At 34.5% G+C, this 17236-nt stretch overlaps 1 protein-coding gene across 3 annotated transcripts in view; it reads right to left on the bottom strand.

Moving 5' to 3' along the window:
- Window positions 1–16173, bottom strand: part of LOC150103689 (DNA repair protein SWI5 homolog) — a 90946-nt gene extending 74773 nt beyond the window's left edge. Inside the window, exons 1-2 of one of the 3 annotated variants that reach the window (XM_090397029.1) lie at window positions 15989–16173; window positions 117–159 (exon numbers count right to left, since the gene is read on the bottom strand). In XM_090397029.1, the coding sequence (XP_090253155.1) occupies window positions 117–159; window positions 15989–15993 (48 nt within the window). In that variant the 5' untranslated portion in view covers window positions 15994–16173. Of the gene's footprint in view, window positions 1–116; window positions 160–15545; window positions 15948–15988 lie in introns of those variants that run through there. The other 2 variants (XM_090397027.1, XM_090397026.1) reach the window with 2 other exon arrangements.
- Between the last annotated feature and the right edge of the window lie 1063 nt (window positions 16174–17236).

Genomic DNA, 17236 nt, shown 5'->3' with positions numbered 1-17236 from the left:
GAAAATAACAGTTTCATGATCTTGATTGGTGTTTATAATGAATATTCTGTGTGTTACCATGTTCTAGTGTGAAAGGAATATACAGAAAACATTTCTTCAGTAATTAACATACTCACTGGAACTTTAAAAGAAGTTCTTTTACCTTTATTGCTGTTTGAGCTGTAAAAAATTTATAACAGTATATATAAATATTCTAATTAAAATTCAAGTTTAATGTTATTAAATATAAAATGTAATAACTTATTTTAAAAAGTAAAAGACAATAATTTCTGGATCCAAAAATTTGGTCAGTTATTTCATTCACTAGCTCCTCCAATTAAAAACAAGTACAGGCGGTCCCCAGATTACAGATGACCAATTTACGGTGTTCCATACTTACAAACGGGCTCCCCATGAGGATAATTAAATCAGTGGTCCCAAACTGTGCACAGCTAAATATTCCAATATTTTCACTGAAATAACCACACCAACTGCACACTGCAACTGTTAGGTAGGCCTATGTTCTGACTACTTTGGATGCCATGAAGAAATCCTGATATGCTAAGGGTGCCGTGAACCAAAAAAGTTTAGAACCACTGAATTAAATAATTTAATTATTTAATTCAATTTAATTTAATTATTTGGGAACTAGTTTCTTCCGTGTATGTAAACAAACCCACACATATCAGTTTGTTTTTACGTTCTGTTTGTTTGAATTAAAAGAAAGAGCACAATAGTTTCTGTAACTTATTATTACAGGGGTATTATTATTATTATTAATACGGTATTATTATTGCCACATATGAGCGATTATAGTATTGTTATTATTATTATTACCATATATGCGCTGTTCATCACAGATTCGACTTACATACAAATTCAACTTAAAGACGTTCTCAGGAATGTACCTTGTTCGTAACCTGGGGACTGCCTGTATAGCTGATGTGTAAATTTAAGAACAACGGATTTTACACCTTATCTAGCAGAAACTATTCTCCCAATATCTGCATTATTAAGTGAAAGTACTCAGTATGAAAGTATCCACAACAGATCTTAAGGGATTCTGGTCACTCAAATAGATTTAATAAGTGATGTAACTTTTAAAAAATATATAATTAAATTTACTAAAATAAAGAGCCAAAAGTTTGGCGATGCAAAATTATATAAATTAAGTGGATATTAAATCCAACATGATTTCAAAGCTGAATGCAGAAACTATGAAAGTTTCATGTGAAAACTGACCAGAGAGCTTGCGGGAATACACTCGCCACCATACTATGAGTTGCTCCAGCTGAATGTTATAGGAGACACAAACGCTAGCCCAAGAACCCATATATTCACCTGCTATTGGTCCATTCTGATAATGTTTCGCTGGTCTGACAGTTGGTTTCAAACTCATTGGTTTTTGTCAGAGACTAGGCAGAAACCTAACAGAGCAGAAACTCTCAGTGCTAAGGAACTTGAAGCATCGAAGAGGTGTATTTTCCTAAGTGAACTCTTGGTCGGTGTGTAAACTGTATGCACTGGCCGAGATGTGTGTAGATGATATGGTTCACTGTAGTTGGTGGATTGAGTAGTGGAGACTGAGAGTTGTAGAATAGGAGCCCTCCCTCGATGAGTCTTTGGACCCCTTGGAGGTATCACATAATAATAACAATAGATGTAAAACATGTGATCTATTTTTACTCCATTATTGATCTGCTGTCTACAGACTCAACTACTCTGTAATATTTCTAGTTTCTTCTCAGGCGTTGCATTTGATGTACCTGCACTCTCCAAACAAACAAACATAATGCAACCCCAATGTTCATATGGCATATTTAATATGCCTCTCATTACCTATTTGTCTATCAGTATTTTTTTTTTTAAATTTTTTGTATATTCAAAAGGTTCAACTGATTCAGAAGGAATCAGCTGGCATGTATTGTGAGCAGCTAAAGGTTGTAGATTGTAGCCTTTGGAAAAGACAGAATGGGAGAGAGGCAGAGAGAGAGAGAGAGAAGGGGGGAAAAGCAGGGTATGTTCAAAAGAGGTAAATGGAATGAAAACAGAAAAGATTTTCAGTCAGTTTGAAGCTGTTCGTGTTCATACAGTCTTGGAAGAGAGAGCAAAGAAATGATGGTGGCCAGTTCAGCAAAACTGCTTGTGAAATTAAAAGTACCTAAAGTATGTAGAAGAAAAAACAGACAGCATTAGACTGTGATTGAAATGAATCTGTCAAAGATGGTTCATCAATTAATCAAGTCACCCTCTTCTGGATAGTCAAGCATTCTTAGGAAAGCTTTTGGTGCATTATCTCAAATGTGTAAGCAGGTAAACAGATAATCTACCAAACTCTGAAGAACATATATGCAAGGCCATTGCCAGATTAGATGGCAAACAATTACATATCGCCCCTGATGGATTATAAGACAAAAATATTAAAAAATCCCCAATTGCCATTTTGTTTTTATTACAAGAGAAACATTAATGCAAAATGATTATATAATAATATTAATTAAATGTTTGTTCTACAGGAATATTGCACAATAAAAATGTTTATAAGCTCTTCTAAATTTAAATTATACGCTATGTCTACCTCTATCGATATAGTTGATAGACCAACCAATCTTTCTTGGGTCATTGCTGTTTGCAAATAATTTTTAATCAGTTTAAGCTTGTAAAAACTTCTTTCTGCACTTGCTACTTTAACAGAAATTGTTAGTGTAGCACCTACCACAATATGGCTGAATGAGCACCCTTATTAAGCTGCACCATGAGGCAAGCTGCCTCTATGCTACACTCTATCGATGGTATTGCATATATGCCCTCAGTCCTGATAGTTCCTACTATCTGTCTCTGTAATATTTCTAGTTTCTTCATCTTCTTCAATCACTGGGATTTGAAGAGGATGAAGATCTGGGCACAGTAGATAGGGTTTAATCAAAGCCTTATACAATGGAACTACCAAATACTTATTCATAATACAGAGCAATATGGTATGAAGCCTTTCATTTGCATATCTTAAGATTCAAAATCTTAAGATATGCAAATTAAGATATAGAAGTCATTTACTGTTATCTCTATTCATTTTATCACTTTCACAGCCTATTTAAATCCTCTTGAAGAACATTAGTAATAGCATTCCTAATAATCCTCGTAAGTTTTGCATTATCCAAAATGCAACTGAATATCCCCTATAGTCCAATGACAAAATCACTGATACAAAGGTGGATCATTAAGGATCCAGTACAAATATTCCATATCAATACTGGAATTTTACAACTTGAATTCTTTTCATTGATAGCCAATTGCTAAATAAATCCAGTAATCCAATGAATTCAATAGTGTGATTAGTAGTAAGCATGTGCAGACTGGATTTCATTGCTTGGAGAGTGGTGAATGAGTGGAATGGATTGCCAGAGGTAATCATAAGTGCCCTGTGAGTGAATGAATTTAAGGAGAGGTATGACAGGTATTGTGTGAATAATGGTTAGTGGATCTCCTGCAATGACTCCTATGATTTCATGTAGGTAACCATATAATAATGATTTTTTTAAAGTTTCTTCTCCCTCCAATTACATTAGTGAAATTTAGGTAACTACTACGTGTAAATTTTCTTACATGTGATTCAATACAGATTATAAGTAATTAATATTATAATTTGCATAAATGATGCACATAATGTAAAAAATATAATTTATGTATTATTATTATTACCACCCCAAGACCTCAGGGAGTTAAAGACTCATCTGGGAGGTCCTTTTATCACACACAGCTCATCATACCATGTTTTAAACACATTCAAACTCTTTGCAGACACCACATTCTCAGGCAGGGCATTCCAATCATTCACAACTCTGCACGAAAAAAAACCTGCCTCTCACTCCCTCTTTATACAGTTTCCAGGGATGACCTCTGGTTCTCCCATGATCTCCCGCTATTCTCTGTAGAACTTCTCCACCATTGATTTTAAAACAACCCCTTACCAACTTGTAGGTCTCTATCATATCTCCCCTCTTCCTTCTCTCCACCAGACTCTGCAAATTACATCTTCTCAATCTTTCCTCATGCTCAACATTCCAGAGGTCAGAAACTACCTTAGTCAGTCGCCTTTGGACCCTTTCCAACATCTCTTCATCCTTCTGAAAATCCGGTGACCAAATCTGGGCACAATAGTCCATGCGTGGCCTAATTAAAGCCTTATACAATGGAACAAGAATTTCCCTACTTCTACACATCAGTGTCCTCTGCATCATTCCCAGAAGTCTTTGTGTTGTCTTCACAATTTTGGCGATGATGTTTCCCCTAAATTTTAGATATCCACTATCACCCCTAGATCTCTTATTTCCTCTACCTCCAACAATATATTCTCACCAAGCATAAATTCTGCATCCCATCTTTGTTTTCCAAATTTTAAAACCTTACATTTTGCAACATTGAGCTTACATCCCCATTTGCTTGCCCAATCACTCAATTTATTCAAGTCTGTAAGGCCACAACATCTTCACTGCACTTCATGAATCGTCCCAACTTTGCATCATCTGCAAACAACTGAATATCTCCATCCAAATCTACACCTATATCATTAATATACAAGTTAAATAGCAATGGACCTAAAACAGTCCCCTGAGGCACTCCACTAGTGACTTTCCTTTTCCTGGATATCATTCCCCATACACAACTTGTTGATACCTATCAGATCAGATAGCCAGTCTCCAATCCAATGCACTAATCTAATATCCAACCTCATCTGCTTTAGTTTACTGTCAACTTATCATGAGGTACTCTATCAAAAGCTTTTGCGAAATCCTAGTATATTACTGTGTATCCTTTTCCTCTGTCCAAGGAAGCAGTCACTTTATTGTAATAAGTAAGTAGATTACTAAAACATGACCTCCCTTTAGCAAATCCATGCTGTCCATCAAAGATAATACCATTGTTATCAACCCAACTCTGGATCCTAGTTCTCACAAGCTTCTCCAACAAATTAACCAAATTAACCACAACACCTGACACACAGATAGGCCATAGTTTGATGCTTGAGTTACCTTCTTTATGAAGTGGCACAATCTTGCCCTCCTTCAAGTATTATTGTCATTGACAATTATCATAGTATTAATTTACAGTTAGTAAATAACCACAGTAATAATTTTGTTATTACATGTTGCAATTTACTTAATAGAAATGTTTTTGTTAAATATAATTTTTCAAAAAAAAAAAAAAAAAAAAAAAAAATACTGTGATTTTTCTGAATTTTCCACATTATATATTAATATTATTATTATTTTATTCATGTAACACATGAATAAAATAATAATAATAATCATGATACACAGTCGGAACAAGATATTAATTAAACAACAATTTGACTGGTGATACAGAACAATTCAGATTCTGCCCAAGAATCTAAGAATCGTCTGTCAGGTAGCGTCGTAAAATATGAACTATTCCAAGTACTACTGTTTATTGTAGATAATATGAGGTTGCACCAAGTGCGCCGATAACTATCGGAATGACTTTGGTATGTTTAAGCCACAGCCGGCCAACTTCGATTGCCCGATATCGATATTTAGCAATTTTTCCAGTTTTTTGTTGTTATCATTAAGTACCACAATATCAATAATCCAAACCTGTCGATGTTCGATAATTGTGATGTCAGATCTATTGTGTTCCAAATGCCGATCAGTTTGTATTCGAAAGTCTCGGAGAATTTCTGACGTTTAGTTTTCCAATACCATCTCTATTTTATGCTGCCACCAGTTATCAGGAGTAGGAAAGCCATATTTTTTGCATACATGCCAATGAATTATTTTGGCCATTTGATCATGGAGGTATTATTATATAGGCACCTCCACTGAATCCTTAAACTCAGTGTGGGAAGTCTGTTTAAAAAAAAAAACATTAATCAACAATTGTCATTACCTGCACAATGCCTATCATCATATTTTGTCTTGAGATCATTTGCTGACAAAGCATACAACAAACTCTGGCAATCTGTTCCACTCATTCATCACTCTCCAAGAAAAAAATCTAATCCTCACTGTCTTGCTAATCACTCTTATTCAATTTATGTGGATGACTTCCAGTTATCGCCACATTATTCATGTAATGAAATATTTCATCCACATCAAACCTATAACCTCCCCACCCCCAAGCAACTTATATATCTCTATCGTATCTCCCCTTATTTGCCAATTAATCAGTTTCTGTAACATACAAATCTTCATATGGAGCATCATACAGTCCTGCCACCATCTTAGTTACTTGCAGTGAATCCACTCAATATCCCTAAGAAATCCAGATGACCAAATTTGTGCACAGTAATCCAAATGAGGCCTTATCAAAACCTTATAAAGAGGAATAATAATCTTCTTATCTCTGCATATCAGGGTGTTCCGCCTTAACCAGGTAATTGTATGAGCTGTTTTAGTGACTTTTGTGATATGTCCTCTAAATTTCAACTTCCTATCCACCAACAATCCCAAATCTGTGGCTTCAACAAGTTCCTGGAATACAGTCACATCAATATGGTACAAAGCTGGTAATCTTTTCACTTCAAAATGCATAACCTTACACTTTGCTACGTTAAAATGGCATGGCATCTGTTCTCCTTTGCCCATACTGCCAGTCTATTTAAATCATCCTGTAAAATATCAACATCACTTTGTTGATCATGACTCTACCTAGTTTTTCATCATCTGCAAACAACTGAATATTTCCCATCAGATTATTTCCTATATCATTAATGAACAAATTAAATAGTAGTGGTCCAAGTACACAGCCCTGTGGCATGCCACTAGTCACAAGCCTTCTACAGGACTGTAAACCTACATAAACTACTGTCTAAGATTTCTCCATCAACCAATCTGTTATTCACAAGACCAGCTTCATATCAATGCCCATTTGATGTTGCTTATGTATCAGGATTCCATGTAGTTTCTCTCTCTTTTTATGTTGCTCCCACCAATAAAAGGTTATCTACAAACATACGGTACATTGTGTACTGTGGGTGGGCTAAGGATTTTTTTCCCTATTCTTATCATATTTATATATATATATTTTAGCTGTGCTGGAAACCCTGCTCGAAAGACCATACATGGAACTTGAATTGGCTACCCTTACTAATAAGTCACCTTCCTTGCTTGCTCTTTGTACTCCTCATATAACTGAGGAGTACTAAGAGCTACAAAGAGTACAAAGTACATCATCTTGTGCTGCCTCCACAATGCCTTTTTCTTCCTTATTGCATACTTCACTTCTTCAGGGATCCATTTTACACCTATCTTATTTAATCTCCTGACCTTTGGAATACACTCTGTCATTGCCTCTGCCAGATAGTTTCTGAATAAAGACCAAGCACCATTGATTTCCTTCCCTTACAATTTCTCATTCCATGATATCGATGCAAGCCACCTCCTGATTTTACTAATCACTCACCTTATTGTTCCACACTCATTCTCACAAGAGTCCTGATATGGCTGGCCACCACCCAAGTTATCACTTCATGGTCACTTTCACCAACTGGAGGAAGATGTGATACTTTATTTATAACAATATCTTGTGATGAGATAATCAAATCCAAGATCCTTGATCCATTTGTGGTTTCTGTTACATACTGCTTAAGGTACTTCTATGTTCTCCCCAGGTCCTTTTGATTGGGCAAACCGCCCAGCTGGTTTTACTGACCGTCCGGCTAATTAATGTTGTGAATTGACATGGCTAAATAATGAGCAAGAATGGGAAAATAATTTAAGACATTTTAATTAATAGTGACGAGAAATTGAACCAGAGAGTCTTGATACTCATGAGACCAGCTCAATTTCTTGCATTGCAAGCCAATCTCGAGAGCTTCAGATATTCACTTTGATGCACCAATCTGTACACAGAAGACAAAAATCGAGATCTCGAATACAACAGTATCGGTTGCAAAGATCTTTTAAAAAGAGACATAATTTTGATGTTTGAAAGAAAGAAATTGGGGAAAGTTGAGTGAATTCGAATCAAAGGCAAAAATTGATATTAAAAATTTACATTTCTTTTTCTTAATAATGGTTTTATTCTGAAGATCGTGAGTCAAGTATTTAATATTTTATTTTGTAAAAGAAAATAGGTCTGCAGAGTCTCTTTCAAATGTAAAACGTGCATCTATATTGGGTATTAACAGTGAGTGGTTTAAAAAATTTCATTGGTTAGTGGTGAAAGATAATGTAATGATGTGTTCCACATGTATGAAATACGGAAAGAGACGACCCACAAACAAGGAAGTGAGTTGGGTAACTATGCCATGCAAAAGACTTCGAAAAGTAAGCTTGGTTGACCATGAACAAAGCAAGTTACACACTGATTCTTGTTCAGATATAATTGAAAAACGTATACTAGAAGAAACTGGAATAAGGCAAATTGAAAAATCAATTTCAATTTTGAATAACTTGCAGAGAGATGCTTTTCTGGGAGCTTTAAGATCTATGTATTTTTAGCAAAAAATGAGTTACCACATACTACATTATTTGAAAAATTGTTTGAGCATCAAGGCTATGGGCTGTTCCTACTTAGAACATCTTAATGTTGGTAAAAATGCACATTATACCTCAGAAAGAATAATGCAATAGTTGATTGATATTTTAGCATCAGAAATTAGATCTGAAATACTGAAAAATATACATTCTGCAGATTATTTCAGTGTTTTATGTGATGAAACTACAGACATCTCAGTTTTAAAACAGCTGATTGTGTACATTAAATATGTTTGTTGACTTAGAAAAGAGGTCAGGATTAGTTTTGTATCAACTTGCAATGACTATCCATCATGGAATTGAAAGATCCTCCTGGCAGTCATTTTCAAAATCTTCATCAGCATCTTTCAGCTGAGTGATCAGACCTTCACATTGATTATTCAGATTCTAATGTAATGTTAAAGACTACAATATATGATTAATACATAGGCACAGTTATTAAACACCTAGAAGCAAGATTTCCAGATATGCCAATCATTTCCTGCTTTTCAAGACTCTTCAATGCAGAAACTCATGATCGACGTGAGGCTTCCGAGATTATTTTTGATTATTATTCTAGAAATGGAAGACCTGCAGTTTTAAACTAAAAGTACTAAACTAGAATGGGCATTTGCATCAAAAATGATTAATGGACAGTCATACAAAATTCTAGATCCAAGACAAATACTGCTGAAATCAGCAACATCTGAGCTCAAAGAGAGTCTTTTCCAAATTTAGCAAAACTAGCTGCCGTTGGACTGGCCATACCTGTTAGCACAGCTGAATGTGAAAGGGGTTTCTCTGCATTAAAAAGGATAAAAACCTGTATAAGGAATCACATCAGTCAGAACACTCTAAATAATCTGATGCTAATTTCACTGGAGAGATCAGATCCAACAGATTTTAATTACGATCGAAAGAAAGATGCTTTTGACAACTGGGCTTCTGAGAAGAAGAAAAGAATTAACGTATAGAATTTTAAGCTGTGAACATTACAAGGTTTTTCATTACTTAATGAGAAAATAAGAAAAATCCTAGTCTTTGTTATAATATATAAAATATTATCCTTGTTCAAAGTAATTTCTAATAAAATTATTATTTTAATTTGTTATGAAAAAGGGTCTTTCTTAACTCGTTCAAAATTTTTTGTACGCCCAGCTAATGCTTCATTCCACCTAACTGGTAAAAATTTCTGGAGAGAACACTGTACTTATACCTTAAAAACTCAAGAAATTCATTCTCTTTAGTTCCTGATGCTCTCTCTCTCTTCATTCCAGTCTATATTACCATAATTGAAATTGACATAATGATAACCCTTTTCTTATTAACCGGACCGATTTGTCTAAACATTTCCTTCTCATTGCCTTCCACATTACCAGGTCAATAACAATACCCTACTACAGGGTTTCCCAAATTGTGTTCCGCAGAAAGTGAATAAGTATTCCATGATATCAGTGACCAAGCCATGCATTTTTAAACATGAAAGTAATTCGGGAAAGGAAATACCATTGTTTATGACTGGTCATAAAAATTGCCTACAAGCCGATTACAACAATGGGCGGCATATCTTCAGCTCTCAAAACTGAATGAAATAACATCTGTGTTACAAATGTTAGTGACCAATCAGCAAGGAAGTATAAAGAAAATATTTCCATTGAAAGTGAAGATCAAATTAAATTTTAATTTGATCTTCAGTTATCTATCTAGAAGATCTATTAAATTTTAATATGAATAAGAGAGACAAGGGACTTTGTTTAATTTTGGTGTTAAGAAATCTCTTATTGAAGGTGTTTGTAATGCAACAGATAGTGATTCATCCACCTTCAGCCTACAAAGTGATCTCTAGGATGTACAAAAGGAGGGGAAAACAAACCAGCACACAGGAGAAAAAGTCTGCATTCACTCATAAGTACTTATAATAATATTATAAATTTTTGGTGATCAGAATGGGATATGTCAATGAAAATCAGCACAAATTAATTTAATGATGTTAGCTGAGGAAACTACAATATGCTATAAGATTTCATTAGTCCCATGATTGATAACTGATTTAAATGTAATTTTATATTTGTCAACATGTCACAATGTATAATACAAGTGAACTAATACTCTTTATGATTAGGCCATAATTAATTATTAATATATTACAAAATAACCAAAGTGTTCCATGAAAATTTAGTCTATGTCACCCATCTCTGGACAAACACCATGGATAGGCTTGACAAATCTCAAGTGGTTGGCCCTTGATATCTCCAAGGATTTTGACCGAGTTTAGCACAAAAGTCTATTAAGAAGTCTATTATCTTCTATTACAATTAATGCTGGATCCACAAGCCTCTGTTCTTTCACCTACCATCTTCCATCTATACGTAAATGATTTCCTCCAGCTGACTACACATCCAGTACACAGTTTTGCCGATGACAGAACACTGCACTTCTCCGTTTCATTTGACAAACCTTGCAAAGTACAAATCATCACAACCTTTAGAACTCTAAACTCTACTACCTTAAATTCTGATTTTCAAAATATTCATCAATGGGGGTTTTGATAACATTATCAACTTCAGTGCTAGAAAAACATAGCTCTGCATTATTTCCCATGAAAAAGAATCCTGTTCTTGCAATGTTACTCCTGACAATAATTTAATCTCTATTCAAGATGAGATTTACCTTCTCAGAATAAATCTAACCTCAAATCTCTCTCTCAGCACAAACATACCACGAACATTGCCTCTTCAGCATCCAGAAAATTAGGCTTCTCTTGTGTTGAAGCCTCTTGTCTTTACTTTAACTCCAAACAGCTCCTAACCTTATACAAATCACAAATCTGTCAGACCATTCAATAATGCTATCATATCTGAGGTGGTTCCCCTAAGAGCTCCCTGAATATACTGGATTCTTTTTAGAAAACAGCAGTTAGACTGAATGATGACCCTCTCTCTCACTAATACGCTCTTCTCACTTTTGTATGAGTTCAGTCTCTGCAGCTTGCATCTTCTATAAAGATTTCTATGGTTGCTGTTCATCAGAACTGGTATCAATTCCCAACTCTCTTATAAATCCATCCTAACGCATTCAGCAGCTAACAAATATCCTCTCACAGTTCAACTCCAAACCCATATAACCAATTTCTTCTCGTCTTCATTTATTCCTTCTACTGCTACCCTCTGGAACACTCTTCCACCACTTGTTTCTCAAGGAATACAATCCACAGCTTTCAAGTCAAATATGAATATGCTCCTTATTGCCCATCCATAGTATACTAATGTACTACAGGTCAACCAACCTCTTGTAGATGGATTCTCCATAAAAAAAAACAAATAAATAAAAGGGTCAATACAAATGAAACACCAGAAATATAGCAACCTCCGATGTTTACTTAGCGCATGATATCACAGTAAAGGTAGGCTGTGTAGAAGAAAATATACATAGATTTCAACTTGATTGGACAGCCTTTGTAAAACACTGTGAAGCACTCAAAGGAAACATCCCAATCTGCCTGAAAAGAAAAATATTCAAAAGTTGTATACTTCCAGTCATGGCATATGGAAGTGAAATGTAACCCACAGGAGAAAAGATTAATACTCAGAATTACTATTCTAGATCGAAAGTGCAATACTTGAATCAGAGCTCAGACCAGGGTGAGAGACATAAAAGTCATTAAAAGATCCAAATGGCAATGAGTAGGTCATATTACAAGAAGTAACACACAAAAATCTGAAGCTTCAAATCAAAGGCTATTCAACATTAAGGAAAGACAGACCGGATCGTTCTGGCAGAGGTCTAGCTATACTCCTACAGACCGAACACATTAAATATAAAGAAATCCTATCAACTACAAATAGCAATATAAATAGTAACACAGAGGCTCAAGCAGTCAAGATATTTCTACCAAAATGCATTATTAAAATAGTCAATACATATCACCCAGATAACACAGATAATAATACAGAACTACTTAAGCAAATAAGTCAAACAATGTCAGATATAAAGATCCTTTTAGGAGATCTAAATGCCAAAGGCACAACTTGAGGCTCCCCACAACTAGATCAGAAAGGAGCACAAAGAGAAAACAATTGATGATCTAAACTTTGAGATCATAAACAACAATCCAAATACAACAAGCACAGAATTAGCATTAGACATCACAGCAGTAGATTATGAAACTGCGAGTCTTACCCAGTGGAAAATACTAAAGAATGCCATCAGTGATCATAAACCTATTATCACAACCATTAATTTGCAGCTAGACCAAAAACTACAGACAAAGAGATCTTGGAACTTCAGAAAAACAAATTAGTCTAAATACATACAACTATTAGAAACATATTGTACTGGCACACCCACTAGTAAAGAACTTGATCAGCAACTACTAGAACTAACAAACAACATAAAGAGAGCTGCAAAAAATTCAATTCCCAGAGGACTCTGGAAAAACAATTGGGTTCCATTTTGGAAAGATCATAATATCAATGCTATGATCACCAAAAGAGATATTATCAATGAATAGTTAAAACAAAATAATACAGAATACAACTGAAAGAAGTTAATAGAATTAACTCAAAACATAGAAGATGAAATTTCATCTTTCATCTCAATAAAAATTGCATACGATACTGGAATAAGGGGGAATGCATTAATTTGGATTTCAGATTTCATGAAAGGAAATCTGAAATCCAAAATTGAAATGAAAAATGAAAGTAAAAGTTAATGGGACATCTTCCAACGTACATCAAACTTGGGCTGGAGTCCCACAAGGTTGTTTTAAGCCCACTCCCATTTCTCATCTATATGAGCAATATCCATCCTCACATAATAAATGACACAAAAATAGCATGCTATGCAGATGATATACCAATCTGGCACACAAGCAGTAATCCTGAACAATCTGAAAAAGTCCTAAATAATTCGATAAAAGGCTTAGAAAGATGGGCAAAGGAACTTAAATTACAGATAAATCCAGAAAAAACAAAACTGAACATCTTCTCCACTGACAATGATAATATCATCAAAAGGCTTTGTGGAACAAAGTGGGGTGCAAAACTGAAGATACTCAAAACTACATATATGGCACACATGCGACCCACTATGGAATATGCCTCATCAATCTGGATTCCAGCTTCTACTAGCTAAAAAGAAAAACTTGACAGAGTACAATCAAGAGCAGCAAAAATTATTATAGGTGCAGTCTCATCCACAAATAATTTAAAAACTCAACAAGAGTGTGGACTTCACATACTAGAAGACAGAAGAAAACTCTCCATGGTTAAATTCACTAACAGAATCAAGAGCCAACAACAGGATCACATCTCACTCAGGATTTTCGATGCCTAGACAAGAAAATCTAGACTAAAGAGATTATCTACTTTACAATATGATCGTGAAATTAGAAAACAGATTGACTTAGAGCACCTGTCCATTGCAATAAGCAAAGAGCCATTCTTTTCCACTATTCTTAAATCTCCTAGAACCTTGTTCAAAATAGGATTCACAGCAAGAAAATAAAAGAAAAGGACTTGACACTATACATCACTTAAATAATCCAAACCACATCACTACCTACACTGACGGATCATCTGATGAAGCACTCAACCAAGGAGATTCAGGGGGTTTTCTAACTCTACCTGGAAGCGAGGAAATGGAAATCAAAACCACAGCTGGCAAAATAGCTTCAAACTTCACTTGTGAATTAACAGCCATACAAACAGCTTTCAAATTCTATCTCTCAAATCCAGTAATAAACATTACAGTCCAGTGACTCAAAATCTGCACTTGAGGCATTAAAAAATGGAAAAACAAAACACACACAGGAAATTCATGAACTACTAACAACTTTAAATTTGAAAAATAAGAACCGTACACTGCAATGAATACCAGCCCATGTAAATATTGAAGGCAATGAAAGCAGACAGACTAGCCAAAGAAGCAAGATACTTACCTCAAAAATTATGCCCATCATCACGAACTGATGCTAACTCTGTCGCCAAAATAAGATTAATAAAACAAACTATCAAGAAGAAGAATGAAATCAGTGAAATTAATGAAAATAGAGAAATAACCACAATCATCACCAGACTAAGGATGAAACATTTTAAAGGCATTAAAATTCAGCCAGACAGTAACAGGAGCTATGAAACGTGCAAGAACTATCCAGGAGTTGAACTAACACCTGTCCATATTTATTCTTGTCCAGCAATTGCTGCTGCTCTACAGAAAATTTGACAATAAACCTAGAGAAAAACTCTACTCCATTAAAGTTCAACAGATTGCCAAAGCAGTTCTATAGAACTTCGGTCATATCTAGAAGCTCTTCAATGGACTCGACAACAACAACACACAAAAATGGACAAAGTTAATATTAGAATGGTATCTAAGAGATGAAAAGAGAGTTATAGGAACACCAAAGAAATGGTGGGAGGATGAGATTAAAGAGATGGCTAGAATTTGGCAGTACAGAAAAATTCAAGGAAGAATGAATGGAGGACTGAGGGAGGCATCTGTCCAGCAGTGGAAAGAAAGTGGCTGATGATGATGATGATGATGGAAAAGATGTAAGTCATTTGTTCCTTTTTTTTTTGTTGTTACTTTTATTCAAAGTATAATTTTTTATTTACTTAATTATGTTCAATGAATACTTTAAAATGGTATTTTATTAAAATTATAATTTAATTAAAATCGAGAAGTTTATTCATATTTAGTTATTGCTGCTTTAAAAGGAAAAACGAAACATTCATTTTAAAATACAGAATATCCATATCTGATTTTATTTACAGAATTAAAAATTATTTTCGGTAACCCTTCCTGAGTTTATCATGCAGGGACGCATCGGTTAACAGATTCTTTTTCTCCCTGTGAAAATAATCATACTACTCATTTTAGAGTAACATAATCGGGGCTAAAAAAATTATTCTCAACTGGTAAAAATATCAGAGGTAAGTATTGTATCAAGTCCGCAGTAGTTTGAAACTAAAAATCGATGGATTTATGTTTAGGGGAAATTTTTGGCGAGCCACGTTCATGTTATTTTAAATAAAGATCTGTTAATGAATAACATCTAAATCAGATTTTGTGTAAAAATCAAGCAAAAACTACCTGACATCCATTTTCTCCCTTTTCTATATTCACCGCTCATATAAATATTTCATGCTGCATTTTTATTAATATATAATTAAACTGTAGCTTTTTTTGTGTGTGTTTTATACATTTTATATCCATTTCTAGTCATTTTTTTCCAGTTAGAAAACGATTAATTCACTAGAGCTAGATCACTAACTGATTGACTGACATCGATAAATGCTCGATTCACTTAATCGATGTTAACAGTAGCTTTTACAAAAATGATTTTTGTTGAAGCAATAACGTTAGAGCACATCGCGTACTGCCTCATATAATATGACAATGATAATACGCAAGCTTAGTGTTTGGTTAAATATAAGCAACTTGCAATATACGATGGTCAGGACTAATAATACATCCACCAGCTGTGCACAACCGTTAACATAATTCGATCACACTTCTATTAGTAATGATTTTACCTCATGATGCTTAGTTGTAGCGAAACTGAAAGAAGAAAAGAAAAAAAAAAAGAAGCGGCAGATTTATATTTTCTCTGGATTTTTCAATTTATTTTCCCATGGGAAAAATTTACTTTAGTACTTGACTTTAGAACAGGAAGCAAATCATTTGCCTTTCATTATACATTACAGGACATATTTAAATATCGCGCACACGACAATTAGCAATTTTTATTGATATCCCTATAAAAGAAACAAACATCCCTATTTTAAAACGGTGCGTCTTTCCTCATAATAAGAATAATAAGACTAATTTACATATTATTTATTAGAAATTAGATCTTTTTTTAACTGACAAAGAAAAACGAATTAATCACGATATAGCTCAGCTGCACCGAATTAGTATATATTATATTTACAAAATGAGCCGTTTATAGAGATACTGCAATTTCTGTATTTCAAACCTTTGCATTTATTTTCCCTATTTGAAATTAATTAAGTGGAGTCAGTTTCACATAATTATGGATGAGGGCTAAGCCCTGCATGTGTGTGTGTGTGTATGTGTGAAGAAAGAATTCAGATGACCTGATGGAATACGAAGAGATCGTTTGGACGGTCAGGCGAAGAGAGCGTTTGGACGGTCAGGCGAAGAGATGGACCGATACGGTATTTTTTCGTGAATACAAGAAAACAGAAAGGGAGGGGGGAGTACTATTGATGATAGTAAATGAGCAAAGCCCATCTGAAGTGGAGACGCAAGATGGAAATAGTGGCAGGGATTCTGTTTGAGTATGGTGTGAACTAGAGGTAGATTGGATGAGATATTAAGTAGGGTGTTGTTATAGATCTAATAATGTAGAGAGTAATGAGAAAGAAATATATATGCAAATTAGCCTGTTAAAAAAAGAAACTAGGAATAATTTTGGATAACTTTAATTATGGTAATATAGACTGTAACGAAGGGACTGTAAAGACAGGTAAAATCAAATTAATTTCTGAAGTTTTTGAGAGACAACCACTTTTGGCAGTATGTAAAGTAAGGCACACGAAGATCAAGAGTTTGGGATTAAATTATCTCATCAGATCTTGTTATCATAAATGAGACTAATATTTTCAAATTTGACTGGTGGTCAAATCTTTCACCAGTTGCTGAGAGTGACAATGAGATGATCACCTGAATGGTGGCCAGCCCATATGAGGACTTATATCAGAAAGAAAAATATTTAGAACTGTAGAGCTGGTGATTCTGAAAAGCACAAGAGACAGATT

This window comes from Typopeltis vanoorti, chromosome 8, assembly GCF_054136105.1.
Source record: "Typopeltis vanoorti isolate ZY-2024b chromosome 8, IOZ_Tvanoo_1.0, whole genome shotgun sequence".
Taxonomy (NCBI): Eukaryota; Metazoa; Arthropoda; class Arachnida; order Uropygi; family Thelyphonidae; genus Typopeltis; species Typopeltis vanoorti.
Note: the sequence above shows the minus strand (reverse complement) of the source record. Positions and strands in the feature narration are given on the sequence as shown.